Source organism: Phacochoerus africanus, chromosome X (genome assembly GCF_016906955.1).
Source record: "Phacochoerus africanus isolate WHEZ1 chromosome X, ROS_Pafr_v1, whole genome shotgun sequence".
NCBI classification, from domain to species: domain Eukaryota; kingdom Metazoa; phylum Chordata; class Mammalia; order Artiodactyla; family Suidae; genus Phacochoerus; species Phacochoerus africanus.
This window is the reverse complement of record NC_062560.1, coordinates 70,953,158-70,967,069: the sequence shown is the minus strand read 5'-3', so window position 1 is coordinate 70,967,069 and position 13,912 is coordinate 70,953,158. Positions and strand designations below refer to the sequence as shown.

Below are 13,912 nucleotides of genomic sequence, written 5' to 3'. Positions count from 1 at the left end.
GTACTTATGCATATGGAACTTCATTGAAGAGACTTCATGTGAATACACGCAAACCCAGAATATACCCTGAAAGTTATTTTTTACAATTAAAATTAATCCAACTTGATTTCTTATATTTTACTTATTTTTCATAATATATGATTTTGGGGAAGAATTCAGCTTATTTTTACCTTTTATTTTATCATTATTTTTTCTTTTTATTATTAATTTTTCTTTTTATGGCTGCACCAGCAGCATATAGAAGTTCCAGGCTAGGGGACAAATTGGAGCTGCAGCTGCTGGCCTATACCACAGCCACAGCAATACTGGATTTGAGCTGCACCTTTGACCCATACTGCAGCTTGTGACAATGGATCCTTAACTCACTGAGCAAGGCCAGGGATCAAGCCCACATCCTCATGGATACTATTTTGGGTTCTTAACCAACTGAGACATAACGGGAACTCCAATAATTCAGCTTTGTGGGGGTCCATTTTTCTCATTTACCTTAAAAATTACCTTCCAATATATTTTCATTTCTTATAAATCTTGTTTCTTTAGTGTCTAATATGTTATTGACTCAACCTCTAAGACTGACCCCTAAATAAGGGAGTAATTAATCAGCTTTGAATCTCAAAACTGACATTTGAAGAAAAGAGAAAAATGGACTTAAAATCAAGAATTTTTGAGAGAGATAAAAGGAATTAAAAATAAAAGGAATTTATAAATCCCTCTCACCAAGTGGAAAATATGTGAAGAACAATACTTAAAGTTTTATTATAAACCAATGATCAAAAAAAACTTGGAATACAAGATAAATGGAGAGCCCCACCAGCGTAGAAAAGGAAATAGAAGCCCTTGGATAGATGAAGAACAAGAATAGGAGAAGGAGGAAGTGGAGAAAGGATTGGAGAAAATAAAATATAAAGCTTAAGGTCAAGACCCAATCATATCTACAGATGTTCTCAATTTATCAGGACAGAGAGCACTGGACCTACTATGTTGATAACAGACAACTAACACTGTGTGAAAGCAGAGGAAACACAGACCGATGCCCAGAAATCATGCGAATTGAAGTATAACAATGGGAAAGGGAGACCTTTCATTTAAAGTGAGATGTTTAAGATTCCCTTTACTGCCAGGTTTTGGAGGAAGAGTGATTGAAGGGGAGATCTTCTGGAAGATAAAACTTTAAATTTACAGAGGATTTACCTCCAAACAAATTGAATTAACCTTGAAGAGATTGCTGCAAACTAAAAAAAATCTAGTTACTTCCAGCAAGTTAATTTTTTCCCGGATTATCAGTAAGAATAACAGCTCCTAAAGTAGTTTAGTTAAGATATAGATTGAATAATCTTTTTTGCATATCTGAATCTTAGTCTGTTCTGTTTCTACCCTGCTATATCCGAATTTTGCTTGAGTTTTTACTATATTCAGCAACTTCCTAGGAAATGTCTTTAAATCACACCTAAATCTACACTTTAGAAATTTTAGTCAATTTTCATTTTTTTCTTTCTTTTTAGGGCCACACCCATGGCAAGGGGTTGAATTGGAGCTGTATCCACTGGCCTACACTACAGCCACAGCAATGCCAGATCCGAGCTCTGTCTGTTACCTACACCACAGCTAATGGCAGTGCTCATAGCTTAACCCACTAAGCAAGGCCAGAGATCAAACCTGCATCCTCATGGACACTAGTCAGATTCATTTCCACTGAGCCATGATGGGAACTCCATTTCTGATCTTTCTTAAGTATAGAAGAGTTAACCACTTGTGTAATATGAGCCTCTGTTCCAGTCTAAATATTATTCTTTTTTGTTTTAGCTGTGCCTGTAACATGTGGAAATTCCTGGGCCAAGGATCAAACCCAACCACAGAAGTGGCTTGAACCTCTGCAGTGACGATGTCACATCCTTAACCCATTGTGCTACCAGGGAACTCCTAAATTTTATTCTTAATATTTTCACATTTTTTTGGAATTTTTTTCAGTAGTTTAGAAGTACTGTTCATCTTCCTCATGAGTTCCAAACTTGTCATTATTCAAGTAAAAGAGAACTATTTTTTAGAGAAAATATAAATACAAACTTTTAAAATTTCTTTCATTTTAATCCAATATTCTTTAAAAATAAAATGTGAGTAAACATACCAAAGGAGCATATCTTGGTTTTGGATATGGAGGAGGGATCTGGCACTGACAGAGACGTCTGACCCTAGGTGATGGAAGTAAAGGCTCACAAGGAGGTAGTGGTGGTCTTTCTCTTGATGGAGGAACTCTACCTGTACTTATTTTTTTTCCTTTTTCTTTGAAAGTGGTCCTTCTGGATGGCATTTTGAATACTTTCTTTGGTTCCAGTGTTTCCTTCTTTGAATCTGTAGATGTGGCATCTGATTCATCAACTCTCTTTTTAGGCCCAAGTTTATGTAGTGATTCTTCAGATTCAGCATCTGAACTTTTAAACATTGGAGGGTTCTTTAGGTCTTTCTTGGAAGATACATCAGATTCAACATCACTAGACTCTATACCCTTCTTGGCATCTTTCTTTGAATCTTGCCTAACCTTCTTTGAACCTTTCCTGCTCTTCTTTGACTCCCAATCGGACTCTGTTTCAGTAGATTCTTCAGACTTCATTGCAGATTTATTTTTGTCACCTTTCTTTGAATCTTTCTTATCCTTCTTTGATTCCTTATTACCTTTTTTTGGATCTGCTTCAGATTCAGAATCAGCATCAGTAGACATGACATCCTTCTTAGCATCCTTTTTCTTGTCATCTTTCTTTGAATCTTTCTTACCTTTCTTTGACTCTTTCTTTGCATCCTTTGAGTCTACAGATTCTGCATCAGTAGACTCTGTGGCCTTCTTGGCATCCTTTTTCTTGTAATCTTTCTTGGAATCTTTCTTACCTTTCTTTGAATCTTTGTTTGCTTCCTTTGCGTCTACAGACTCTGCATCAGTAGACTCTGTGGCCTTCTTGGCATCCTTTTTCTTGTCATCTTTCTTTGAATCTTTCTTACCTTTCTTTGACTCTTTCTTTGCATCCTTTGAGTCTACAGATTCTGCATCAGTAGATGTGTCATCCTTCTTGGCATCTTTTTTCTTGTCATCTTTCTTTGAATCTTTCTTACTTTTCTTTGAATCTTTCTTTGCATCCTTTGACTCCCCAGATTCTGCATCAGTAGACTCTGCATCCTTCTTGTTGTCTTTCTTTGTATTTTTCTTATCTTTCTTTGCATCTTTTGAATCTACAGATTCAGCATCAGAGCTCTTCTTTGCATCTTTTTTTGTTTCCTTCTTTGGAGGCTTCTTTGAATTATTCTGTGAGTAATTCCTTAACCATATATCAAATTCCATGGATTCAGCACAAGACTCCTCTAAATACCTCTTTAAATCCTTATTTGAATTATTTTTTGAGCAAGTCTCTGATTTGTCATCAGAATTGTTCTTTGAACTCTTAGAATACTTCTTTGCACATATGGATTCAATATCCATATCCCTGGAAAACTTTGAATTTCTCTTATCTTTTTTCTGATCCGTTATTGAGATGGACTTTGATTCTTTGGAATCTGGGTTTATTTCTGATTTGGACTTTGATTTCTTAGATAGTTCACTTTCATGTGATGATTTTAGTGGAATTTTATCTGTTTTATTTCTTCTTTTAGGTTTCTCATAATTTACTATTTTATTGGATTCTAGAGTTGTTCCATGTGGGCTTATATCTTTCTTGAAAACTTTCTTTGAAGTTGTTCCTTTTTTTCCATTGGATTTTTTAGCTTCTGACATTTTAGGATGGGTTATAGGAGTATAAGGATGTCTGAATGAAACTTGTCTACTGATAGTTAAGTAAATAGATGGCCTTTGAAATTTTTTTCTTAAAGAATGCCTTATCCATATATGAGGTGGCTTCTGAACTTCCTTTAAATTTCTTTTGTTATGTCTCTGAAAAGATCAGTTAAAATAATAAGCTCTTTTGAATAAGTTATATCTTTTTAAATAGAAATAAAAATTGTATGGCTTTTAAATAACTATTTTTTTTTCTTTTTCAACATTCTGTGGGCATTTGTGTGTGTATGTGAGACAACTTCACTTTGGAAATAAAAGGAATTTAAGAGAAACCTTAGAATTTCCTCAGTGATTCATATTAGGATCAGCGTAGAACCACAATAATCCAAGACATTTCATGTCCTATCTTCACAACAGAGAGTAGGTTCCTTTGGATTCCTATATGGGAGAGATCTTTTGGAACATTTTTATTCCCTTTTGCCTCAAGTTAGGTAAAAAATAAGCTAATGCCGTTGAAGTTTGTCATGATAATTCTTGTGATAGGCTACAATTCTGTAGGCTTCAAACCTAGTCTGTTTCCTAAGTCCTCCTTTCAAGGTCTCTGTTCAAATTGAGAGCCTTAGATACCTGCTGTGATGTACTGCCAAAAACAGAGATGTAAAATATGACACATGTTTTATCCACATTGATTTTTTTTTTACTCCTACCCAAACTCTTGCCAAATTTGGTTGTTGCAGTGGCCACATAGATAAATTTTACATTTACTTCATATGTTCCTTCACTATCCAGTAGGGTTATCACCAGTCAGTGAAATGGTTATATGGAACTAAAGAAGACCATGAAGAGAAGTGTGAAACTTGGATATCTACAGATGTAATAGATGACTCTTGAATAAATGCATTTATTTTAACTCTGCTTTGGGTAATGTTTTAAAAACATATTTTGGTATCACTATGGGTGACTTCTGTAGGCTAGTTTTTACCTTTTCTAGTTGATAGAATAACTTCACTTTATAAAAGCAGTAGAAAACTGGCATCTCCAAGTATCCAGTATTTGAATGCCAAATTAAAGAAAATGGAGAGACATAAAATCTCAATATCACCTCCTGTTCTCAGATTCAAATTTTAGATGTATTTGCAGTTGGTAAACATTTCCTGAGGGATCCCACCATTTACAGCATTAGATCCTCCAGCTTGCCTAACATATGAGCTATATAATCCCTTTGAAATGGGATAAAGTTTAATATGAAGCAGTTGGGGGCAATCTACTCTACATGGAATTATAAATTTAAAAATATCTGCCACCAAAAGTAGAAAATTCTAGATTACATATATTTTATTTATATTTATATATTTTTAATCATCTTAGATTTAGTTTAACAATAACCTTTTCAGTACTTACAGGAACTGTGATTTGTAATCCTGAAGTTCTTGATCTCCTTTTTCTACCTGGCTGGGGTGGATTGGGGAATGTTAAAGTGAAGTATTGTTGATTCCATAATTTTTTGCTTGATTCACTGACTGAAATGAGAGAGAATAATAAAACATTTCCTCTACCTGATTGTTTCCTTTCTCATATTAGGGAAGTGTTCAGCTATATTCTCTTCAAATATTTTCTCAGACACTTTCTCTCTTTTTCTGGGACTTTTGTGATGTGGTGTAGGTGAATTTCAGCTCAATATATTAAAGAGATCTGTCCTAAAATTGTAGCTGTTCAACACATAAACTGTCCATTTTCATCTTTCTGACTATATTTTTTATCCACTTTGAGATTTATAATTGTGTATTTTAAACACAATGAAATATTATACAATTAAGGTTGGCTTTTATAATGAGGAAAGACTAAACATTTCCTTTTAAAATAGCTAGGACAATCCCACATCAAGGCCAGAAATATTTTATATACCAATATACACACTTCTCTTAAATTTTAACAAAAATTTAGGTAGGGCATTTTAAACTTTACAAACATTGAATGGAAGAGACCAGTTATTTTCCCTAAAATTATTTTCAAATATGATCTAAATAATATTGAAATCCAAAGACTAAATTCTTACTTGGTACTGAATTATCATACGTTCTGATGTTTACTTCTTGTCTGTTAAAAATAAAATGCTTTAATTAAATTTGTAGCAAGACTAATAATCATAATATGCTTTCTACAGTAATGTTTTGATACATCTCATGCATCTTCTGAGCTACATTATCTAATAATGTTTACCTATAATTCACATCACTCTTCCTTTCTCCTGAACAGAACTGTATAGATGAATAAGACTATATTTTCATCAGAAACTTGAACAAAAATAAACTATGGACCAAAGCTGAAATATAAACACTAATTTGAAAAAAATCTAAAATATGTACATTATCATATTTAATTATATAGAATGGTAACTTAAGCCAGTCTGTGCTGCAGTTCTCTATTGAAAACATCTAAAACCAATAATGAATCATATATTTTCTAAATTCACTAAATAAATTCTGAAGAAAACTCATAACTTTTTAATGTTCTTTGGACTTAAAGCACTAATGATGTGTGAGAGTAAGTCTTGGTCTGTATTTTGAATTACTCCTACACACAGGTAAAAATTGGTCCCTGATATTTTACATTTGTATAGTACCCATTTCATTTGGTAATAATTGTATTGTCTACTGAAGATACACATGGTATAGTTTATATTTTAACATTATTTCCTTATTAGTGAGCAGGAACAGTAGATTATGACAATTGCTAATTTTGAGATTTACTTTTATACAGATATGACTGACCTAAGCCATGAAGTTTGTAAAAACAAACAAAAATAGATCAAAATGGTCAAGTGTATTTATATTTTAGTAAAATCTATTTTCATTTTCTAAGTACATCTTCAGTACCAACACAAAGCCTGGCCCATATTTATCATTAAAATACTACTAACTAATTAGGAAAGATTTTGGAGACACTGAGTAATAAAAATATCTGGTCCAGGGAGTTCCCGTCGTGGCACAGTGGTTAACGAATCCGACTAGGAACCATGAGGTTGCGGGTTCGGTCCCTGCCCTTGCTCAGTGGGTTAATGATCCGGCGTTGCCGTGAGCTGTGGTGTAGGTTGCAGACACGGCTTGGATCCCGCGTTGCTGTGGCTCTGGCATAGGCCGGTGGCTACAGCTCCGATTCAACCCCTAGCCTGGGAACCTCCATATGCCGCGGGAGCGGCCCAAGAAATAGCAACAACAACAACAATAACAACAACAACAACAACAACAACAAAAAAAGACCAAGAAAAAAATCTGGTCCAGTGTTTCTCAAGTAGAGGTAAATAGCAGAGTTAATTTGAACATTTCAGAAATGTAAACATGTCTGAGAGCAACTCTTGACCCATGAAGCAGAATCTCTGTGTGTGACTCAAGTCTGTAATTAAAAACTATCCCAGTTTACTTGGACACTCAGTTCTGTTTAGGAATCTCTGCTCTGAATGACCTTGAAAAAGGAAACTTCATAGATTTCTGTAATTGTCCAAGCTTGTGCTATTTGCATTCACAGAAGGCAATTGATCAATTGTCTATTATTCTGTGTTAAAACCACATTCATTCTATAGAGCAGCTAGAAGATGTGGCCTGAGCGTCTGGAAATTTAATAGTTTTGAAGTCTGACATGCTTCCTGGATCACTGATTTTACATTTTGGAGAAAATACTTTATACTTTCACTGATTTTGACTTCCTTCCTACAGTCTAAAGTAGTGTTTCTCAAACCTTCTTCTGAACAAAATTCTATATGTGTGATGTGTGTATAATTCATATTTTACTGTAATAATATACCTTATAAATCATACATTAAGATGGAAATTTTGAAAGATGAACTAAAATATATAAATTTAAGTCCTAATATCTTATTACCACATTCCAATATCTTAAACAGGCACCTCAATTTGGAAAACATTAGAAAAGGCAATCAAGGAACAGTGAGAAATTGGAAAATTCAGCCAAATATCACAACACAACTGCTTTTTGTAGATGTGGCCTCAGTATCAGACTGTTGGAATTCAAACATAGTTAAACCTCTGAGAAACTTTCTTCATGTCTAAGCATTTTTCTTTTTCTTTTTGGTCTTTTTAGGGCCTCACCCACAGCATATGGGAGTTCCCAGACTAGGGGTTTAATTGGAGCTGTAGCCACTGGCCTACGCAACAGCTATAGCAATAGCAATTCAGGATCATGAGCCACATCTGTGACCTGCACCAAAGCTCATGGCAACACTGGGTCCTTAACCCACTGAGTGAGGCCAGGGACCAAACCTACGTCTTGGATACTAGTCAGATTCATTTCTGCTGAGCCACAATGGGAATTCTGCTTTTTTTTTTTAATGGTTGCACCTAGGGATTGAATCTGAGCTACAGCTGTGACCCACAATATAGCTGCAGTAATGCCAGATCCTTAACCCATTACACCAGGCTGAGGATCAAAGCAGCACCTCTGCAGTGACCTGAGCTGCTGAAGTCAGATTCTTAACCCACTGTGCCACAACTGGAACTCAGAAAACATTTTTTAATGTTACAAATGATTATGTGTATATTCCTTTGGTACATAGGTGATCTGAACCTTTATCTTTATATAAAGGGGAAAATTAATGATAGAAGCTAGAAGAGAATGCAATGATATATTTAAAGTTCTAAAAACAATGCCAATTTAGGATTTTTAGCACAGCAAATATATTTTAAAAAAATGAATATAAAATAAAGGAATTTTTAAAATAACAAAAACTATGAGAATTTCATTGCCAGCAGAAATAGCTAAAATAAGTACAAATAAGAATGTTTCAGGTATATGCAAATACATATGCATACCAAAGTAAATGGAATGATTGGGCAATGGGGACCTGCTGTATACCACAAAGAACTCTACCCAATATTCTTTGATAATCTATGTGGGAAAAGAAGCTGAAAGAGAATTTATGTGTGCACATGTATAACTGAATCACTTTATTGTACAGCAGAAATTATCATAACACTGTAAACAACTTAACTTCAATGAAACTTTAAAAAATAAAAAAAATTGAATGCTTCAGGTAGAAGGAAATGACCTAAAATGATGCACACCTAAATAAGATACAATTAAGAATGTAAAATATTTATGTGAAGAACATAAATATCATGTATTTACAAATAATAATGATAATCTACTGAGTTTAAAATAAAATAAAAAATTTTAAATATAAAATTTATTACAGTAATAGTGTATAAAGATGGGTGGAATATGTGGATTTAAAGTGTTATAAGAAAGAAGCTTGCATTTTTCTGAGGAGTGTGAAAAATACTAATTTTTTATAAAACATCAATAATTCAAAAAAATTCAAAATGTTAGATTTAAATCTGAATAAAAATTAATTACATTAAAAGCTAATGACCAAGAAGAATAAGTTATAGAGATTTTCTCTATAACACAGTGCCTATAGTAAAAAATACTGCATTGTACACCTAAAAATTTGTTAAGAGGGTAGATCTCGGAGTTCCCATCATGGCTCAGCAGTCAATGAACCCAACTAGTATCCATGAGGATGTCCCTAGCCTTGTTCAGTTGGTTAAGGATCCGGCATTGCCTTGAGCTGTGGTGTAGGTTGCAGATGTGGCTCAGATTTGACCCCTATCCTGGGAACGTCCATATGCTGAGGGTGTGGCCCTAAAAAGACAAAAAAAAAAAAAAAAGAGGATAGATCTCATGTTGTGTTCTTACCTCAAAAAAGTATGTGGACTAAGTACACTATTTTAAAAATGAAATTATCACAGTGAATTACAAGAGATAACACTTAAAATATGACATATAATGACTAAATTTTTTTTTAATGGAAAAGGGATGGAGTTCCCATTGTGGTGCAGTGGGTTAAAAATCTGAATGCAGCAGCTCAGGTTGCTGTGGTGGTGCATGTTTGACCCTTGGTTCAGCAAAATGGGTTAAAGGATCCAGCATTGCCATAGCTGTGGGGTAGGTCACAGCTGTAGCTCTTATTCAATCCCTTGCCCATGAACTTCCATATTCTGTAGGTGTGGCCACAAAAAAAAGAGAGAAATGATAAAAATGGAGAAGGAATACTCTGTGTACACTAATGGATAATAAGATAATGGAGCTAAACTAATGTCAACTAACTTTAAGATAAATAATAAACAGGGACTTTTTATAGTGATAAAATTTCAATCAATAGGAAGATGTAATAATTCTAAATATGTATATATCCACTGGCATGGCTCTAAAATATGTAAATCTGAAGTTTATAAAAGAAAAATCACAATATGCAATCTCACGATTATAGTTGGAGACTTTAGAATAGTTATTAGTAACTAATAGACCAAGAAGACAAAAATATGTCAACAGGGATACAGAATAATTGAATAACGTGATTAACAAAACTTGACATAACATAAGGACGCTACATCAAACAACACCATATTCATTTTTTTTAAGTTCACATGGAGCATTTAACAGAAGCATTTAACTTGTTGTAAACAAGTCCCAAAGTCTTAAATTACTGAAAACATGTGGCATATTTTGCTGACCACAGTTGAATAAATCTAGAAATTAATAACAAAAACTAAAAAATACCTAGACACTTTGAAATTAAGAATACAATCTTTGAGTTAAAGAATAAAATACAGGAGTTCCAAAAAGGGAGTTCCCGTTGTGGCGCAGTGGTTAAAGAATCCGACTAGGAACCATGAGGTTGTGGGTTCAGTCCCTGCCCTTGCTCAGTGGGTTAACAATCTGGCGTTGCCGTGAGCTGTGGTGTAGGTTGCAGACGCAGCTCGGATCCCGCGTTGCTGTGGCTCTGGCGTAGGCCAGGGGCTACAGCTCCGATTCAACCCCTAGCCTGGGAACCTCCATATGCCGTGGGAGTGGCCCAAGAAATGGAAAAGAGACAAAAAAAAAAAAGAAATAAAATGTAATGAAACTAGAAAATATTTTGAACACTATTTTGAATAGCATAAAAATAAAATTTTAAAATATTTATGGGATTTAATAACCTATTTAAATATTTAAAACTTTGTGCATTAGAAAAGAAGAAAAGCTGAAAAATCAATGACTTAATTATTCATTTCAGGAAACAAGAAATACAACATCAAATTGAAGCCAGCATATTTAAGAGGCAAAATGCTAAAGATACAAATAGTAAGGAATGAAAGAAAGAAAAAGCTTTATGCTAATATATTTGAAAATTAAGATGAAGTAAGCAAATTCCTTGAAAAATAACAATTATGAATTCTAAAATTAGGGGCAATAGAAAATATGAATTATTGTATGGATACAAAAGACATCTATTTGATAATTAAAAACTTACCGACATAGAGAATTCCATGTGTGGGTGTCTTCATTGATTAATTTTCCCAAACACCTAAGGAAAAGATAATAACAATATTCAAAAACTCTTCCAAAGAATAGAAAAAGAGCAAAACATCAATTTGTTCAATGAAAAGAGCATAACTTTTCCAAATCTGACAAGATCATTAATGGAAAACAAAATTAATCTCATAACATATGTTTAAATCCTTAAACATTTAATCTAATTCAATACATAAAAGTACATTATATGACAATCGAGTGGAGTTTATTTCAGATGTTTAATATTTGAAATATACCACATTAACACATACAGTAAAGAAGGGAAAGAAGTATGTATTTTATTTTTGTCTTTTTGCCATTTCTTGGGCCGCTCCCGCGGCATATGGAGGTTCCCAGGCTAGGGGTCGAATCAGAGCTGTAGCCGCCGGCCTATGCCAGAGCCACAGCAATGCAAGATCCGAGCTGCGTCTGCAACCTACACCACAGCTCAAGGCAATGCCGGATCATTAACCCACTGAGCAAGGGCAGGGACCGAACCTGCAACCTCATGGTTCCTAGTCGGATTCGTTAACCACTGTGCCACGACGGGAACTCCAAAAGATTTAAATATGAATGTAAAATCTAGCACACTCATGGTAAAAAAAAAAATAGCAAAGAAGGGATAGAAGGAAATTTCCTTAGCCTGCTAAAGAATCTCTAAAGAAAACTAGAACAGATGTAATAATAAATGGAGAAGCTTTAGAAATATTCCCCCTGAGCTCAGGAGTAATAAAAAGGATTTCTGCTAATACAACATGAATGTAACGTTTTACTAGAGGTCCTAGCTAGTTCAGTAAGGCAAGAAAAAAATAAATTAAAAGTCAGAGTTCCCATTGTGGTTTAGCAGGTAAAGAACCTACACAGTGTCCCGTGAGGATGCTGGTATGATCCCTGGCCTCACTCAGTGGGTTAAGGATCCAGCGTTGTGCAAGCTGTGGTGTAGTTTGCAGATGTGGCTTGGATACCATGTTGCTGTGACTATGATGTAGACCAGTAGCTGAAGCTCCGACTTAACCCCTAGACTGGAACTTCCATATGCTGCAAGTGCAGCCTAAAAAGAACAAACAAATCAAAACAAAATGTAAAAGTCTAAGAATAGAAAAAAAGATAAAACACTCAATACTTACAGGCACCATGTTTACATAGAAAATCCAGGAGTTCCCGTCATGGCTCAGCAGAGGTGAATCTAACTAGGATCCATGAGGATGCAAGTTCAATCCCTAGCCTTGCTTGGTATGTTGGGGATCCAGCGTTGCCATGAGCTGTGGTGTAGTTCACAGGTGTGGCTCAGATCTTTCATTGCTGTGGCTGAGGCATAGTCCAGGGGCTACAGCTCCAATTCAACCCCTAGCCTGTGAACCTCCATATGCTGCAGTTTCAGCCCTAAAAAGACAAAAAAAAATCTATAATATCTATAGGCACACAATTATAAATAATAAAAGAATTTAGTAAAACTGCTAGATACAAAGACTGTGAAAATCAATTTTATTTCTATGTAAAAAAAACAATTTAAAATATTTTAATATCATTTATCCAATAACATAAATACCAGTTAGAAATAAATCTTAAAAAAATGTGCAATGCCTCTACACTGAAGAGTACAAATCAATATTAAGATAAATTAAAGAAAACATAATAAATGGAGGTATATACCATGCTTAGGGTTTGGAAGATTCAATAATTTGTGTAGCAAATTTTAACAAATTGATACACTGATTCAATGTCATACCAATATAATTTGTTTTGACTTTTTGTGATAACTGACTGTATAATTCCAATTTTACATGGAAATAAAAGAGCCAAGTATATACAAGACAATTTGAAAAAAAAAACAATTAATGTGAAAGAAATACATTACTGGTATTTTCAATAAATGACACCAGTCAATTTCATACCTTCAAGGGAAAACATGTGATTCTATCTCACATTAAACACTCAAGTCAATCCTGGATGTATCACACATTTAGGGTGAAAGGTAAAACAATACAGTTTCCAGGAGATAACCTAGGTGAATATATCAATGCTGGAGTGAATATTTCTTAAACAGCACACACAATCTGTAATCATAATGGAATAGAATGTACCATTCTTCCCTTTTCCAATAGTGGCAATGTTAAAAAAAATAGAATACAATACAAGAAAAGATACATTGCTTCTTTGAACATCATAATGAGGGCTTTGAGAGAAATGGTATAGTGATGAAAATAGTAATAACAATAATAATGAATATGCTTACTATGTTTTCATAGTGTTTTGCTATTTCAAAGGTACTTTCAAATATACTATATCATTTAATAATATTGTATAATTTTTTATTTGCCTGATTTGTTCTGAAGTGAAATCTTGCTCTAAAAATTCCCTATTCATTCTCAATTAATGTATCCCGTGCATCAAATCTAATTTTTTATAATATGACTTCCCTCTTGTCTTATTTATTTTGTTCCATTTTATTTCATTCATTACCCTTGAAACTATGTTCCCTGGTAACTGAATTAGTCAATCATTCAAATTTGAATAATAAAATTTTAATGTGATTCAGTAATTTATTAATTTAGCTAATCAATACTGAGCACTCTGAAAGGCTGATAAATTATTCCTTAAAATATTTGTATCAGAATCCCTGGAATCTGTGAATGTTGCCTTATTTGGAAAAAGAGACTTGGCATATGTGATTAACTTAAGAACTTGGGATCAGAAAATTATTTTTTAAAAAACCCTCATTTTGGACTTTTGCTCTCAAAAACTGAACTATAAGATAATAAACTTAGGTCATTTTGACAGAGTAAGTTTATTATAATTTGTGCA

General features: G+C 33.9%; 1 protein-coding gene across 1 annotated transcript in view; it reads right to left on the bottom strand.

The window, feature by feature from the left end:
* The window catches only part of CYLC1 (cylicin 1), a 52,733-nt gene that overhangs the window by 30,633 nt on the left and 8,188 nt on the right, over positions 1-13,912 (bottom strand). The window contains exons 2-5 of the mRNA XM_047764219.1: positions 11,067-11,120; positions 5,814-5,854; positions 5,159-5,277; positions 2,126-3,913 (exon numbers count right to left, since the gene is read on the bottom strand). Coding sequence (XP_047620175.1) covers positions 2,126-3,913; positions 5,159-5,277; positions 5,814-5,854; positions 11,067-11,120 — 2,002 coding nt within the window. The remainder of the gene's footprint in view (positions 1-2,125; positions 3,914-5,158; positions 5,278-5,813; positions 5,855-11,066; positions 11,121-13,912) is intronic.